We start from the raw sequence: 15,849 nt of genomic DNA, 5'->3' as shown, positions 1-15,849 counted from the left end.
TTGCAAAGTCAGGGTTTAACCCCAGTTCTGCAACCAAGCTCCTCCTTGTGCTCACACAGGTGCCCACAACAAAACCCTCTCTATTTTATTTTTTGTTGTGTTTCCCCTTTGCTCCAGTCACATCCACCCCAAGAACTGGGCCATCCTGGAGAAGCTTCCCCTCTCTTTGGGGCTAAATCCCTGGCTTTGGGGGTTGCACAGCACGGGCAGGCAGGGCCAGTTCTGCTCCTTTGTGCAGCTTGGCTGGGCTCTCCCCACGACAAAGGGCCTCTCATCTCCTCCAGGCCTCGAAGATGCTGCTGGAATATAAATCCTGACCCCCATCCTGGCTGCCTTTTGCCAAGTCACTGCTTCCCCAGGCCAGATGGCTCTTCCTGAACTCACATTTTACATACAAGTTAAAAAAAAAAAAAAAAAAAGAGAAAAGGGCCCATTTCAATTCCTGCTTGTAAAGACTTGCTTGTTTGGCTAAACCAGCTGTTTAGATTATTTCTTTGTTTCGGGGTGTTTTGTTTTTTTTCCCCTTGGTGTGGGCTGTTTCTGGGCAAATTCCTTAAAGAGAAGAAGAAAAAAAAAAAAAAAAAAAGGATCCTGGAGAAGGCACAAGGCTCTGGGAAAGGTCAGGAGCAGACAAAGGCAGAGGGACTCCCACTGCTGCTCTGCTGGAATACTGAACAATTCCAAACCCTCCTGGGGTGGAGCAGGGGCAGGATGGGACCCAGGGCTCTGGAGCACCGTGTTGGAGGTGACCCCCAAGCTGCAACATCTGCTCCCAGGCAGATGGATTTCTTTTTTAATTTAACTTATTTCCTCTTCAATCCCCTCACGGGGGCGGTTTTGGATCCGGGCGGGATCCCAGGGCTGTGGCTGGGAACGGGTCCATGTGATGGCTGCACAGCTCAGGCCCTGGATGTCACAGGATTTGGGGCATTTTAAGGCAGAATTAACCACTTCAGCCCATGTGATGCAGCCCACAAGGCTCCCTCCAGGAATCCTGCACAGAGCTGGAGCCCATCCTAGGAGTGCTTCTACTCAGGTGCATGGGGTAGGGCATCCTTTGGGATCCTGGTCCTGGCACTGGGGATGGGATATCCTTTGGGATCCTGGGGATTGGACATCCTTTGGGATCCTGGTCCTGGGGCATCCTTTAGGATTCTGGTCCTGGCACCGGGGATGGTGTGTCCTTTAGGATCCTGATCCTGGGACTAGGGCATCCTTTAGGATCTTGGTCTTGGCACTGGGAATAGGACATCCATCCTTTGGGATCCTGGTCCTGGGGATTGGGCATCCTTTGGGATCCTGGTCCTGGGCATCCTTTGGGATCCTGGTCCTGGGGTGCAACCTGAGTGCCAGAAACGGGGTGTCCTTTGGGAACCCAATCCCAGAACCTGTACCAGGGGTTCGAGATGGAGCATCCCTTGGGATCCCAGTCCCGGTGGGACAAACTGGGTGCCAGAGAGGGGTGTCCCCAGGGATCCCGACACCGGGACCCTGGCGCGTTCCCGCGGCCCCGCCCCCGCCCCGCCCCGCCGGGGGGCGGCCCTTGGGGGCTGCGGCTGCGGAGCGGAACCGGGTGAGTGCGGCGGGACGGGGCATCCCGGCCCCTTCCTCAGCCCCTTCCTCATCCCGATCCCCGTCCCGATCCCCGCCCCATCGCCATCTCCATCCTCATCCCCCCCGCGATCCCCGTCCCTGGCTCCATCCCCCCCCGCCATCCCTCTCCCCGGCCCCATCCCGGTCCTCATCCCTGTCCCCAGCCCCGGGGTCTCCCCCCGCGCCCCCTCGGAGCCAGCGAAGGCTGCGCCCACCCTGGGGCGGGCTGGGGGTGTCCGGCCCCCGCGCCTGGGAGTGCCAGCTCGGCACCCACCCTGGGCATCACCCTCTTGTTTCGGGCTGGGTGCTCAGGCGGGGGGAGCCCTGAGCGCCCGCAGCTCCCCAGGCTGCCCACGACCCCCCAGCGCACCCGGGGGGGGGGACACCCCCCAGCTCCTTCCCCACAGCCCACAACCAGCCCTGGGGGGCAACCAGCCCTGGGGGGCAACCAGCCCTTGACGGCCGCCAGCTCCGGGGGGCGGGGGGTGTCTGACCTGCCGAGTGTGGCCGGTGGGTCCCCTCACTTGTCCCCCAGGTGAGCTGCCCCCCCGGAATGGCAGCGCTGGTGGCTCAGCTCCCCACTCCCCCCTTTCCCCGTGGCAGGACGGGGCTGAGCGCTGGAACAATAGCGGCGCTGGAAAACAATGGAGCCCCCGCAGCCCCGCGCTTAGGGGACACCGGACGGACGCTCCCAAGAAATCCCGGCTCCGAAATAGCTCCTGGAGCGGAACCGCCGGCTGCTGGGAGCCGGGCCCCGAGGATCAGCCAGGACGGGGTGAGAGCTCTCGGTGGCAGCTCCCGGTGCCTCCCGGGGAGGACTCGGTGCCTCGGGATGATGCTTCGCTCCCGATCGCACCGGGATGGGTGGGCTGGTCCAAAGCCTCCCGGGGCCGCAGGGAGGGTGCAGGAGGGAGCATCCCTCCCTTCTCCCAGGGGAGAGGGATATTCCCACAATCCCTTGCGCGGCCGGGGGAGCCTCGGCTGCTCCCAAAGCGCCGATCCCGAAAGGAGCAACCGCGGCTCCCCAGGGGAGATGCCCAAGTTGGCACCAGGATGGTTGTTTGTTTTTTAGGGAGGGAGAATAAGTCCAGGGTCTGTCAGGCCTGATGGTGGAAGGTGGAGAGGGCTGGAATCCTCCTGCCACATCTGCAGGGGGAATTGATTTGATCTGATGGTGGCTTTTTTTTTTAAAAAAAAAAAAACCAACACAACCACTTTGCATGAAACCAGTGAAACCTCAGCCCATGCCAGGCCTGAAGGAAACACGTCAGCTCAGGGTAGGGAAACTGAGGCATGGGGAGTGTCAGGAAATGAAGACAGCTCTGAGCTACCGTGGTTGAGCAACCAACAGGGTGATTTGCACCTTGACAGCCCTTTATTTTTTTTGTGATTTCCAGCCTTGGCAGGAAAACACAGAATCACAGAATGTTTGGAGTTGGAAGGGACCTTAAAGATCATCGAGTTCCAGCTCCCCTGGATGGGCAGGGACACCTCCCACCAGCCCAGGTTGCTCCAAGCCCCATCCAAACTGCTCTTGAACACCTCCAGGGATGGAGCCCCCACAACATCCCTGCTCAGTGTCTCACCACCCTCACACTGAAGAATTTCCACCTGATCTCTAACCTAAATCTCTCCTCTTTCAGTTTAAAACTGAAAATCAGGAGGTGAGGTTGGCAGGTCACCGTCTGGGGATCTCCAGATGGCTGCTGTGCCGTTCTACCCACACCCTGATGCTCTGGAGACCCAAAAAAGGAAGAATTTGCCCCTTTCCTGCCTTGCTCGGAAGGGGATGTGATGACAGAGGCGAAGGTGGCAGCGCCGGGGCCGTAAACAGGAAACCAGGCTCCTTGGAGCAGGGGATGAACCTGCACTTCAGGCTCCTTTTCCATCCCAAAATGAGCCTTTTCTTGGGCTGGAGCTCACCCCGATGTCCCTTCCAGGGAATCAGGGCTTTGCCTTCACCCCTCCCTATGGCCACGGAGTCAAACTCCCTGTGGCACTAACAGCCCCGGCTGGGGCTGCGCCGCTCAAGGGGGTTTCATTTCTTTTTCAGCCACTCAGATATTTTTGGCAACATTTTTGCATGGGTGAAAGCAGCCGTGTCCTTCCATCCCCCCTCTGTGCAGCTGAGCCATGACTTCCCAAGAGCTTTTCCATCCCCTTCCAGGGGAAACCCACCAGCCAGACTCTGATTCCTACCATTTCCATGGTGAACCCCAGATTTGGTTCCCCACCCGGGCAGGTGCCACGCAGCCTTTTTTTCATCCCAAAGCCACAAACCCAGCTGAAAAATCCCCACCCAATGCCATTTTTCAGGGATAAACAGGATTATTCTTGGGTTTATTCCCTTGGGGAGGATGGATGGGAGTGGGAGAGGCAGCTGCTGGTCACGGAGGAGGTTTGATGCCAGGTTTTGCTGGGATGCTCGTGCTGCTCCTCAGGAAACCCGGAGCATTGTCAGCTCTTCCGTTGCGACGTGTGATTGTTCACCAGCAGGTTTCTCTTCTGCTTTTCTCCAGGCAGAGCTGAAGTCCCAGCTTCCTGCCCTTCCCCTGACTGCTACTGCCTTCTCAAAAGCCAGCTTGGCTTTTTGCAACTTTTTTTTTTCTGTGGTTTGAAGCACGAGACAGAATATTTCTGCTGTTTCTGTTGTAGAAGATGTCACCATGTGCTGGGTTGGAAGCAGGAATTGCTGCTGTGCTGAGGATTTAGGGGTAGGACCATCCTCTGACACAGGTTCTACTGCAGGGCCTTGGTCGAGTCATTTATCCACCTGCATGTTACTGGGGATTTTTTTTTGTAGGGAAACAGGTTTGTCACCCAGGGGATCAGGAGGAAGCACCTGGTGATGCAGGAGGGGGAAGAAAACAGCAGCTTGTGAATCAAATTTTCTTTTCTCACTTCTATTTCTCTTTCTGGATAAGGGGAGCTGGGATTTTTGAGGCAGTTTCTGAGTATTTGCAGTTTTTCCAAGCAGAAATTTTGTGCAACTGGAGGGAAAACACCAATTTAACTGGTTTCATAAAGAAAAAAAAAGGTAAAGGGAGCAGCCCAGCATCTCATACTGCTGGTGAAATTCAGCCCCCTGGATTTGTGGACAGCAGGAGGACACGTCAAGCCAGATCCAGACCTGAGTGTCTGAAGCTTTGTAGCAAAACCTCAGCAAAATAAAGAGAGAAATGGGGAAAATCCTACTTAGAACCTTTCCAGCTCCAGGCCTGACACTGCTGGGGCTGCTGTGGATGCTGGAAATGCAAATGCCAGCGTAAGGGGATCTCCACCCATATTAAATTTTCAGTGAGTTTACAGCACTTCTCCCCTTATCTGATCTCCCCTCCTTGCCCATCGCTTTTCCAGGACAACCCACATCAAATCCACCCACGGCCACATCCACTGGAGTCTTTTCCCAAGAGCTCTTCCAAAATCCAAGCAAATTGTGGGGTTGTTTGTTGTTGGTTTTTTTTTTTCCCCTCCCCACGATCCACGGGTGCAACCTCAGGGATGTGATATTGGGGGCGGTTCATGCTGATGTTTTTTCTCTCCTCCCTCTTTCCGATTCAGCTCCCATGAAAGAAGAGCAGGAGGATGGATTACGGTGGCTGCCAGTACCTGGTTCCCTGTGGAAAAGACAAATTCATCTCCAAGTAAGGTCCTGGGTTAGGATGTGATGCAGAAACCCCTTTGTGCTGCGAGCTGGGGAGTTATTTAAAATATTCCCCAGGGGTTTCACCTTCCAGCTGGGAAGTGACCCTGGGATTTTCACTCCATGCAGTTGGATTTGGAAAGAAAAAGTCATCTTGGGGTGAGGAGCTGCAACTTCCACTGAAAACAACAACCAAAAAAAGGGGTTGTTGATGGGATTCTTTTTTTTCTTCCTTAGGAATGTGGCCAAGTGCCCTATAAAATTTCTTGAAATGGGAGTTTTGCTGGAAAAGGTCCCGAGACATAATTGTTCTTTTATGCTTCAGCAAAGAAGTAAAACTATTCCGAAGTTTTGAGGCAGATGTTGGAGGAGATAAAGGATATATGTGATATTTTTAACCCCACTTTTTCCTCTACCAGAGCCACAAATCCCCCTGATTTGGGCTGCCTTAAACTGCTCAGATGGTGCCAAGGAGCCTTAAACTCCATCCACCAGCCCAGCTGAATTCATGCCAACGTTGGGAATTAATGCCGGAGGCGTCGGTGGCCCCACGATTCATTGCTGGGCTTAGACAGCCTGGTTTATTTTCATTATATTTTTACTTTATTTTTTAAATTTTTATTAATTTTATTACTTTTATTATTATTATTAATTTGCAACTGGAGCAAGGCTCAGACTTTTAATTTGAGCTCAAGGTCAAGGTCCGGAGCGACAAGCCGACGGGATAAACCCGCCTGTGATAACTTGTGACTCCAGCATGACCCCAGGGCTTGGATGTTCCAAAAAAATTCCATGTTTTTTTCAGTCTTGTGACCAACTCCACCAAGGCCTGGTGGGTTTTCTGACATCTTCTTTGCATGGCTTATTGAGGGCATGGTTGCAGGGAGCTTGACCCCCACTAATCGTGGTTGCGAAGAGCTGGTTGAACCCACAGCAGATGCTCTCAATGAGGGAGAGCTAGAGGCAGCAAAAGACCCAAATTTTCCCCAAATTAAGCTGGTTTAACCCGCCACCAGCTTTAACCAGTGGCATCTGCCAACTCACCTGGAGTTGTCCCATGGAGAGTTGGCCATGGAGAGCTGTCCCATTCCTGTGCCCCACTGTCCCCCTTTGCTCCTCCCCATCTCTCTCAGCACCAGTCCCATATTTTTTTTTTGGAGAGTTGTCCCATTCTGGTGCCTGCCATGTCCCCCCCCCCCCCCCCCTCACTCCTCCCCATCTCTTCTCAGCACCTTTCCCATTTTCACCCCCAGAAATGAGCTGCTCTTACACTTGAAGACCTACAACATCTACTACGAGGGGCAAAACCTTCAGCTGCGGCACCGGGAGGTGAGAAACAAACCCCCCACCCTGGGGGGAGTGCTCAGCTTCTGAAAAAAACCAAAAAAAGCGAGGAAATTGGGTTTGATTCCGATGGGGGGGGATGTTCTCTCGTGCAGGAGGAAGGCGAGCTGGTCGTGGAGGGGCTGCTGAACATCTCGTGGGGCTTGAGGAGACCCATCCGCCTGCAGATGCAGGACGACAACCAGCGCATCCGCCCGCCGCCCTCCTCCTCCTCCTGGCACTCGGGCTGCAACCTGGGGGCCCACGGGTGAGCCCAGGGAAAGGAAGGGTCTGTCGTGTGTGTGTGTCCCCCTCATTCCCCCCCTCCCCTTTCCCCACCGCCCCTTTTTGTCCCCCGTTATCCCTGCTCGCACCTCCCAGCTGCTTTGGGTGGGGGGTTTTTCCGCTGCAGAGGTGCAGCAGCCTGGAGAAGCCAAGCCTGGAATGCAGCAGCCCGGTTTCATGCAAGCCCCACCCCCACCTTTAAGAAACCCCCACTCTATTCAACCTCCCCCCCCTTAGTATGACCTCCCTTTCTTGTAAAGACCCCCCCTTTGCAAAGTCCCTCTTTGTTGCAGCTTCTCCCCCCTCTTTGCAAAGCTTCTCTCTTTTGCACCAGCCCCCCCTTCTTGCACTCATCCTTTTGCAAAGACACCCCCCCTTTTTCAGAGCCCCCCCCCCCTCTTTTCCATGGCCCCCACTTTTTCCAACCCCCCTTTTGCAAATTCCTCCCTTTTTGCAAAGATCTCCCCTTTTCCAAAGATCTCTCCCCTTTTGCAGCCCCCCCCCTCTTTTCCATGACCCCCTCTTTTTCCAAAGACTCCTCCTTTTGCAAAGACCCCCCCCCCTTTTTCTGCACCCCCTTCTTTTTGCAACCCCCCCTTCTGATTTTTTTTGTTGTTGTTGTTTGTTTGCTTGTTTTTTGCAAAACCCCCTTTTGCAGAGGCCCCCTTTTGCAAAGACCCTCACCCCTTTTTTGCAAAACACCCCCTTTTGAAAATTCCTCCCTTTTTGTGCAGGTCTCTCCTTTTGCAAAGATCCCCCCGTTTTGCAGACAGTCCCCCCCCCATTTTCCATGACCCCCTCTTTTTCCAAATACTCCTCCTTTTGCAAAGACCCCCCCCTCTTTTGCAAAGACCTCCCTTTTCACATCCCCCTCTTTTTCCAACCCCCCTCTTTTCCACCCACCCTTTTGTTTTTTGCAAACCCCCCTTTTGCTGAGACCCCCCCTCTTTTGTAAAGACTCTCCTTTTGCAGTGACCTCCTTTGCAAAGACACCCCCCCCCCTTTCTGCACCCCCTCCTTTTGCAACCTGCCACACACACCCCCCCTTTTTCCAAAGACTCCTCCTTTTGCAAAGACACCCTCCCCCCCTTTTACAAAGACTCTCCTTTTCTAGAGACCCCTTTGCCTGCAAGAAGCTCCTTCCAAAACCAACAAGGGAGGGGAGGGATTTTAATACCATTTAATGCTGGATCCTGGTCCTTGCCAGCCTGTTCCCAGCCACTTCCCAAGCCCATTCCTAGCCACTTCCCAGCCCATTCCCAGCTTGACCCTTGGAGCAGCCAGTCCCTGTCTTGGCCTGGCCATGGTGGGGGGGTTCTGCCTGTTTTTTGCATTTGTTGGATGTCTGCAAATAGGGAAAAAAGGCCCAGGAGCAATTTTGCTTGGGCAAGTTGTGTGTTGGAGCTCCCAAAAATCTTCAGCATCCCTTCCTGGGAAGGGGCAGCTGGGATAACACCTTCCCAAGGGCCAAGGGTTGTATTTTTTTGGGATAGGACGGGATTTAGGAATGATAATGCAAATGTGCTTCAACCCTGAGAGGATGGTTAGAAGGAACCCTGGAAAGCCAGGCTGGAAGGGACCTCAAGGATCTGCCCGATCCACAGGGAGAAGGGGCTGATTTCCATCTGGGGAGGGGAAAATTATCCTGGTTGTGGTTCCCCTGGTAGTACAGCGGAACCACAACCAGGATCATTTCCCCACAATTGGGTTTTTTTTGGAATGCCAGCTCCATGTTGAAGCCCAGCACCTTGCCAGACATCCAGGTTACGGATGTGGACGCCGCGCCGAACGCGGAGTCTCCCGGGAATACAGGTGAGTCAGGCCCTGATCCAGGCTCTGATCCCATTGGATTTAGCCAGGTCGTTGGGAGCAGCTGCCTTATGCTCCAGTCTGTTTGGAATAAAAGATAAACAAAGTGGGGTTTTTTTTATTCATCTAAAAAAAAAATCAGTGTTTCCTTCTTGCTCCCTTGCTGTTTCGCCGGCACCTAAATTTAATTGATTTCATGTGTTTCATTGATTATATTTAATGTAATAATTGCAGCAAGAAAATCACGGCCCCAAAACCCTTTCCTAAGAGGTTCTGCTCCTGGGAAAGGGATCCTGCGATGGGATGCAAGGAAAGAAGCTTGGAAAGAAACAGGGGGATGGAAAAAAGAGGCTGGTGGGATGGTCGGGAAAAGGATGTTGGAGCTTCCCCTTCCCGGCGACTCTGCTTTTAGGGAAGAAGAAGAATGGGGCCATTGGGAGGGGGGCTTGGGGGGGGCGCGGTTGCCATGGGAAAGTCAAAATCGCTGCAAAGACTTTCATTTTCCCCTCCCTGTTTTTCCCTCTGTAAAGAGGGGGAAGAGCTCGTCCCGCCCCCAGTTCCTTAACCCCTTGGGGACCCGAGCTATCCCACCTTCCATTTCCCCCCCCCCGGGAAAAACCTGCTTTATGCCTTTCTCTCTGTCAATCGGGACATTCTGCAGATGTTCCCGACTTTTTAAGTTTCAACGTTATCTTTTATTTTCGGGCTGCTTTTATGGAAATACGCCCTGAAGGCAGAGAAGAACCAGCCAGTCCTTTCAGCTCCGGGATCTTCATCCCCTTTCCCGGCTCGGGGAGGAGCTGAGCATTTGCAAAACTCATTGATCCATGAAACCTTCTGCTCCATCCTTGATCCCGCAGCTTTTCCCCTTTCCCTTTTTCATCTCCCCACGCATGATTCTCTTATTTTTAATCCCTCCCCCCCCCATCCAAGCTTCCCCGGGCTCTTCCTTGTCCCCGGAGAAACAACCCAGCAACTTGTTTCAACCAGAGGATGTAAATCCTCTGCAGCCCCTAAGAAGTTAGATCTTTTAGGGTCTTTTTTTGTCTCAAAAACCTGTTAAAAAGTCGGTGTGCGAGGTGTGTGCAGGGCTCCTGGGGGTGCCGAGTCACCTGCAGCCCGACCCGCACGCACGGAGCTGTTTTCCCTTGTCTCAGACGCTTTGAATTCAAAACATTCAAGCCCAGGAGGAATCATTAAAAATGGATGAAGAGCTGGTTTATAATAATCTGGAGCTGGGCCAGTTTTCATGCTGAGATCTGAAGCTCTGGCCTCGTTTGACTGTTCTCATTAAAGGATGGAGGGGGGGGATAGAGATAAATTGAGAAGCGAGTGGAGATGCTGGTGTTCCCGGGAGAAGGGGCTTTGTCCAGGTGCTGGGTTTAGGCAGCTCATTCTGAATTAATGACACCCCCCCTGAAGCTGGGAGAGGAGAAACCAGTAGCTGCTGGTTCAAACTGGTGGGCTAAACCTTCCCGGGGAAGTTTGTAGGGCTGGATTTCTGGGATTTTGCGAAGCCCGGGGGGGACGATGCCGGGAGGAGGTAACTCCTGCTCCCGATCCTCAGCCCCGTGTTCCTCCCGGGTCTTTCCCCACCTGTTCTTTCCCAGCCCCCAGGCCGCAGGGGGAGGAGGCGCCGCAGCTGCTGCGGACGCGGAGCGATGCGGGGGTGCGGCGGCGGGGCAGCTCCCGCACCCCCGGCGAGCAGCGCCGCATCCGCCGCCACCGCTTCTCCATCAACGGGCACTTCTACAACCACAAGGTGAGACCCCAGCACCCCTAAAAACCTCTCCTGACGGACAGATCTGAGGGTTTGTTTGGGGTTTTTTTTTTTTGACCTGGAAGTTGTGCCCTGCAGACCTCTGTCTTCACGCCGGCCTATGGCTCTGTCACCAACGTCCGGATCAACAGCACCATGACCACCCCCCAGGTCCTCAAACTGCTGCTCAATAAGTTCAAGGTATGGTAGATATTCCCCCTGGCGTGTTCCTGGGATGCTCCAGGGGGGAACTGACGTTCCATGGGTGTAAAACCATAGAATCATGGGATGGTTTGGGTTGGGAAGGACCTTCAAGACCATCCAGACCCAACCCCCTGCACGGGCAGGGACACCTCCCACCAGCCCAGGCTGCTCCAAGCCCCATCCAACCTGCCCTTCAACACTGCCAGGGATGGGGCAGCCACAGCTTCCCTGGGCAACCTGGGCCAGGCTCTCACCACCCTCACAGCCAAGAATTCCCTCCTCATCTCCAACCTCCATCTCCCTCTCCCAGTTTTCATCCATCCCCCTCATCCCATCCCTCCCTGCCCTTGTCCCAAGCCCCTCCCCAGCTTTCCTGGAGCCCCTCCAGGCACTGGAAGCTGCTCTAAGGTCTCCCTGGAGCCTTCTCTTCTCCAGGCTGAACACCCCAACTCTCCCAGCCTGGCTCCAGAGCAGAGCTGCTCCAGACCTTGGATCATAGAATCATTAAGTTTGGAAGGGACCTTAAAAATCATCCAGTTCCAACCCCCCTGCCATGAGCAGGGAACCACCAGACCAGGCTGCACAAAACCTCCTCCAACCTGGCCTTAAAAACCTCCAGGGATGGGGCATCAACAACCTCCCTGGGCAGCCCATCCCAGTTCCTCACCACCCTTAGAGTGAAGAATTTCTTCCTAATATCTCACCTACTATCATCTCCATGGGCTCTTCTGGAGTCACTCCAGGAGCTCCAACAGCAAAATGGAATTCAGGGAATTTTTCTTTTTGCATTGCTGGGAAAATCCCGGGTAGAAACGTGGACCTTAAGTAGCAATTTGTGTCTCTGTCCAGATTGAGAACTCAGCAGAGGAGTTTGCTCTCTACATTGTCCACACCAGTGGAGGTGAGTCTGCCAAACACCCCCCGGCCTGGCCCCGGGGCAGCAAAGCCCCCCCAGGTCCCAGCACTGACACGTTTGGCCCTTGCAGAGAAGCAGAAGCTGCGCCCCAGCGACTACCCCCTGATCGCCCGCATCCTGCAAGGCCCCTGCGAGCAGGTCTCCAAGGTCTTCCTCATGGAAAAGGACCAGGTGGAAGAAGTCACCTACGATGTGAGTCTGAACCTTAGAATCATCACAGAACCATTCAGGTTGGAAAAGCCCCTCAGGATCACCGAGTCCAACCATCATCCCTGCTCTACAAAGTTCTCCCCTCAACCACCTCCACCAACACCACATCCAAACGACCCTCAAACACACCCAGGGATGGTGACTCCACCACCTCCCTGGGCAGCCTGTTCTACTGTCTGAGCACTCTTGCTGTGAAGAAATTTTTGGATGCTCCAGGTGCTTTTGGGTGGGCTCGGGTTGCAGCCAGGGCTGGAAAAGCAGGAGGATGCCTGGGGGTGGGGGAAGTGTTTTGTGTTTCTTCTGTCTCCCCAGAAGAACTCCCCGTCTCATGGAAAAAGCCTCATCCTGGGCTTCAAGAGCAGCCTTATGCTCTAACCAAGAGTCAACACCCCTGGCCCTATTTCTCCATCCCAAATCTTTTACTGGGGAAGAGGGACTGCAGCCCAGCCTTGGGTGTCATGGAGTGAACCCTCAGCCAGTTTGGTGACCACACCAAGATGTAGGGAAGGGAGACACCCTGGAGGGAAGGGAGGTCATCCAGAGGGACCTTGACAGGCTGGAAAGGTGGGGCCATGCCAGCCTCATGAAGTTCAGCAAGACCAAGTGCAAGGTTCTGCACCTGGGTCAGGGCAACCCCAGGCACAAATACAGGCTGGAGGGAGAATGGATCAGAAAGAGCCTTGAGGAGAAGGGCTTGGGGCTGTTGGTTGATGAGAAGCCCAACATGAGCTGGCCATAAACACTTGCAACCCAAAAACCAGCAGTGTCCTGGGCTGCATCAAATGAAGCCTGGCCAGGAGGTCAGGAGAGGTGATTCTCCCCCTTTATTTTGCTATGGTGAGACCCCACCTGGAGAACTGTGTCCAGTTCTGGTGTCCCCAGCACAAGAAGGACATGGAGCTCCTGGAGAAGGTCCAGAGGAGGCCACGGAGCTGATGGGAGGGCTGGAGCAGCTCTGCTCTGGAGCCAGGCTGGGAGAGTTGGGGTGTTCAACCTGGAGAAGAGTAGGCTCCAGGGAGACCATGTTTTCCAGCCGGGAATGCCGGGCGGGTGGGAGCGGCTCGTTGGTGCCACCTGCGGGCACCTTCCCAGCCGGCGCTGCTCCGCTCAGTTCTGAGCACAAATGAGGCATTTTTGGGGTGTGTTTGGCCTTTTATCAGCACCTGGTGAGACACTAGGGTGGCAGGGATGGCGGGGTGAAGGAGCCAGGTCCTGCAGGTGGTGGGTAAAATAAAATTGTCACAGACTCACAGAAGGGCTTGGGTTGGAAAAGGCATTTTGGAGTTTCGGCTTGGACTGGGGAAGTTTTTTCCCAATAATCAGTTTGCAGAAGTGGATGTTCTTGGTGTGGGGTTTTTTTTTAGTGTTTTTTACAAAAAGTCCTCGCTGTCCCCAGGGAGCCCTGGGAGTGGGTGCTGGGAGGTGGCCTTCAGCCTCACGGGGGTGGGAGCATCACCCTCTTCATCACCCTGGTTTGTCCTTCCTTCCTTCCTTCCTTCCTTCCTTCCTTCCTTCCTTCCTTCCTTCCTTCCTTCCTTCCTTCCTTCCTTCCTTCCTTCCTTCCTTCCTTCCTTCCTTCCTTCCTTCCTTCCTTCCTTCCTTCCTTCCTTCCTTCCTTCCTTCCTTCCTTCCTTCCTTCCTTCCTTCCTTCCTTCCTTCCTCTCTTTCTCTCTTTCTCTCTTTCTCTCTCTCTTTCTCTCTCTCTTTCTCTCTCTCTTTCTTCTCTTTCTTTCTTCCCTATCTTCTCTTTCTTCTCTTCCTTCCCTCCCCCCCAGGTTGCTCAGTACATCAAGTTCGAGATGCCCGTTCTCAGGAGCTTCATCCAGAAGCTGGAGGAAGAGGAGGATCGGGAGGTGAAGAAGCTGATGCGCAAGTACGGAGCGGGGGGGCTGGGAGTGAGGGACGTTGTTGGGGGGTTAATTCCATCGACCTCGCATCCCTCCTGCCTGAGTGAGCAGCTGGGCTTTGCGTTATTCCAGGGTTTTCTTGGGCAGTTTGAATTTTGATGCAGCAAAACCCCCTCTTTTCCTTCTCCTCTCCAGGTACTCCATCCTCCGGCTGATGATCGAGCAGAGGCTGGAGGAGATCTCTGAAGGTCCCACGGCGATGTGAAGCTCTGCTCCCGTGCCCTGGCTCCCGGTTGCATCCCACAAAGAGCCTTTTGCCTGCAGGGTCTGCTGCCCTGAAGCCCAAACCCTCAGCATTCCTGATGTCCACCCAGCTCACTCCAGCTTGGAGCCAACCCACCCTCTGGTGCCTTCATCTGCGCAGCATCCAAGGGGAATTCCTCCTCGGCCAGAGGAGTTGTTCCCAGCAAGGCTCTGCCTGGTGGCAGCTTCAGCCAAAACCTCAAATCCCTGGAAATAACAGGGGGAAAAGAAGCAAAAAAAAGAAAAAAAAAAAAAAAAAAAGGAGGAAAACCATGAGCAGGACAGAGTCACCATGAACATGGAGTTTTGGGGCTTGGCCTCAGCTGTGCCTGGTTCCTGGCAGAGGATCCACTGCTGGGTGGCAAGAGAGCACAAAGAACTCCTCTTTTTTTCCTTCTTAAATAGATACAAAAAAGCACATTTCTATTGCAATAATTGGCAGGCAACGGGAAGTTTCTGGAAATGGAGAAGGCCAGCTGGGAATCGGGGTGTTGCTGTTCCTTCTTTAACACTTCTGCAACCCTGGGGCCAATGGTTGGATTTACAGCACAAATCGCTTCTTCCCAGCGTGTTCCCTTAACCTGCATCTGGTCTCATAACCCTCTCCTCCCCTGCCACCCTTCCCCTTTTCTGATTTGCACTAATTTTAGGGATTTTTTTTTTTTTTTAAGAAAACAACCATCATTTCCAGCTTCTCCAGGAGGCTGAAGATGCCAAATAGCTCTGGCAGGAGGAGCTGATGGTGCTGAGCGTCTCCGGAGGGGCGCGGAGCGGAGAGCAGGGGGTGGCGGGAGGAGGGGGAGGCAGAAAGCAGGGAAGAAATGGATGTCGTGGGTGGGTTTTGCCACGGTGCCATCACATCATCCCAGTGAAACCTGGAACTGCCTCCATTACCACCTTCCCACCTGGAAAAATCTCTTTCCTCCCAGGCTAAACCAGCAATAGCAATTTTATACCTCGGTGTGAACTAAACCTCTGACTTTCTCCCTCCCTCGAGTTTTTGCAATGTCTCTTTGTACAATTATTTTCTTTTCCTTTGGTTTTTTAAAATGTTCATGGTTGCTTTTCCACCTTTAACACCTGTTAGGGAAAGTATTGTACAGGGAGAGAAGCATTTTTATGGATTGGGAGGATGACTGTGGCATTGCTTTGTTGATTAACAAGAAAACAAAACATGTAGCAACTGATTACAGAATGAAAAGCCTGGAGTTAGAGCCTGGTTTGTCCAAAAGAAAACATTTTGCAGGGAGAAATGCTGCTGGAATTGGCTCCACATGGGCTGGGAGAGGAGGAAAACCCAGAAGAGAAGTTTTTCCAAGGAGAAATGTTCCAGCCCTGCAGTGTTAGAGACTGCAAACTGAATTGCTGGAGGAGTTTTGAGGCTGAGGTTGGATTTATTCAGCCCTCAGAGACTACTTGTCTCCCTGGCCCCTGCCTGGTGGGCTCCATCTTTGGGATATTTCCTTTCCAGAAGGCAAAACTCTCCTCTGGAAGAAAACCCCTGCCTTCTTCAGCCTTCTTTGAACCCCATCAGGTTTTCAATGGGTTTTTAATGCATCCAGTTCTGGTGCCCTCAGCACAAGAGAGATCTAGACCTGATGGAGAGAGTCCAGAGAAGGGCCACCAAGATGATGGGAGGGTTGGAGCAGCTCTGCTCTGGAGCCAGGCTGGGAGAGTTGGGGTGTTGAGCCTGGAGAAGAGAAGGCTGCAGGGAGACCTTAGAGCAGCTTCCAGTGCCTGAAGGGGCTCCAGGAAAGCTGGGGAGGGGCTTCTCATCAGAGAGGACACTGATAGGACCAGGGGTGATGGTTTTAAACTGAGAGAGGGGAGATTTAGGTGAGATATTAGGAAGAAATTCTTCTCTGTAAGGGTGGTGAGGAGCTGGGATGGGTTGCCCAGGGAGGTTGTTGATGCCCCATCCCTGGAGGTTTTTAAGGCCAGGTTGGAGGAGGTTTTG

At 53.7% G+C, this 15,849-nt stretch overlaps 1 protein-coding gene across 2 annotated transcripts; it reads left to right on the top strand.

The window, feature by feature from the left end:
- The first annotated feature begins 1,540 nt into the window (after positions 1-1,540).
- Positions 1,541-15,093, top strand: RASSF2 (Ras association domain family member 2). Of its 2 annotated transcripts, XM_051640706.1 has the most exons (12): positions 1,541-1,573; positions 2,197-2,368; positions 5,155-5,237; positions 6,490-6,565; positions 6,676-6,827; positions 8,571-8,656; positions 10,264-10,415; positions 10,512-10,613; positions 11,466-11,517; positions 11,603-11,724; positions 13,518-13,615; positions 13,785-15,093. In XM_051640706.1, exons 3-12 carry the CDS (start codon positions 5,179-5,181, stop codon positions 13,852-13,854), a joined length of 969 nt encoding a protein of 322 aa, XP_051496666.1. In that variant the 5' UTR covers positions 1,541-1,573; positions 2,197-2,368; positions 5,155-5,178; the 3' UTR covers positions 13,855-15,093. The 2 variants fall into 2 exon arrangements, with proteins under 2 accessions (XP_051496666.1, XP_051496667.1); XM_051640707.1 differs by lacking the exons at positions 1,541-1,573; positions 2,197-2,368 and adding an exon at positions 3,793-4,307.
- Positions 15,094-15,849: the final 756 nt, after the last annotated feature.

Source organism: Apus apus, chromosome 26 (assembly GCF_020740795.1).
Source record: "Apus apus isolate bApuApu2 chromosome 26, bApuApu2.pri.cur, whole genome shotgun sequence".
NCBI classification, from domain to species: Eukaryota; Metazoa; Chordata; class Aves; order Apodiformes; family Apodidae; genus Apus; species Apus apus.
Note: the sequence above shows the minus strand (reverse complement) of the source record. Positions and strands in the feature narration are given on the sequence as shown.

Coding starts and splice junctions, on each gene's coding strand:
- RASSF2 (XM_051640706.1), top strand. CDS start 5,179: ATGGATTACGGTGGCTGCCAGTACCTGGTTCCCTGTGGAAAAGACAAA. Junction 11,518..11,602: donor CATTGTCCACACCAGTGGAG/GTGAGTCTGCCA, acceptor TGGCCCTTGCAG/AGAAGCAGAAGCTGCGCCCC. Junction 13,616..13,784: donor GTGAAGAAGCTGATGCGCAA/GTACGGAGCGGG, acceptor TCTCCTCTCCAG/GTACTCCATCCTCCGGCTGA.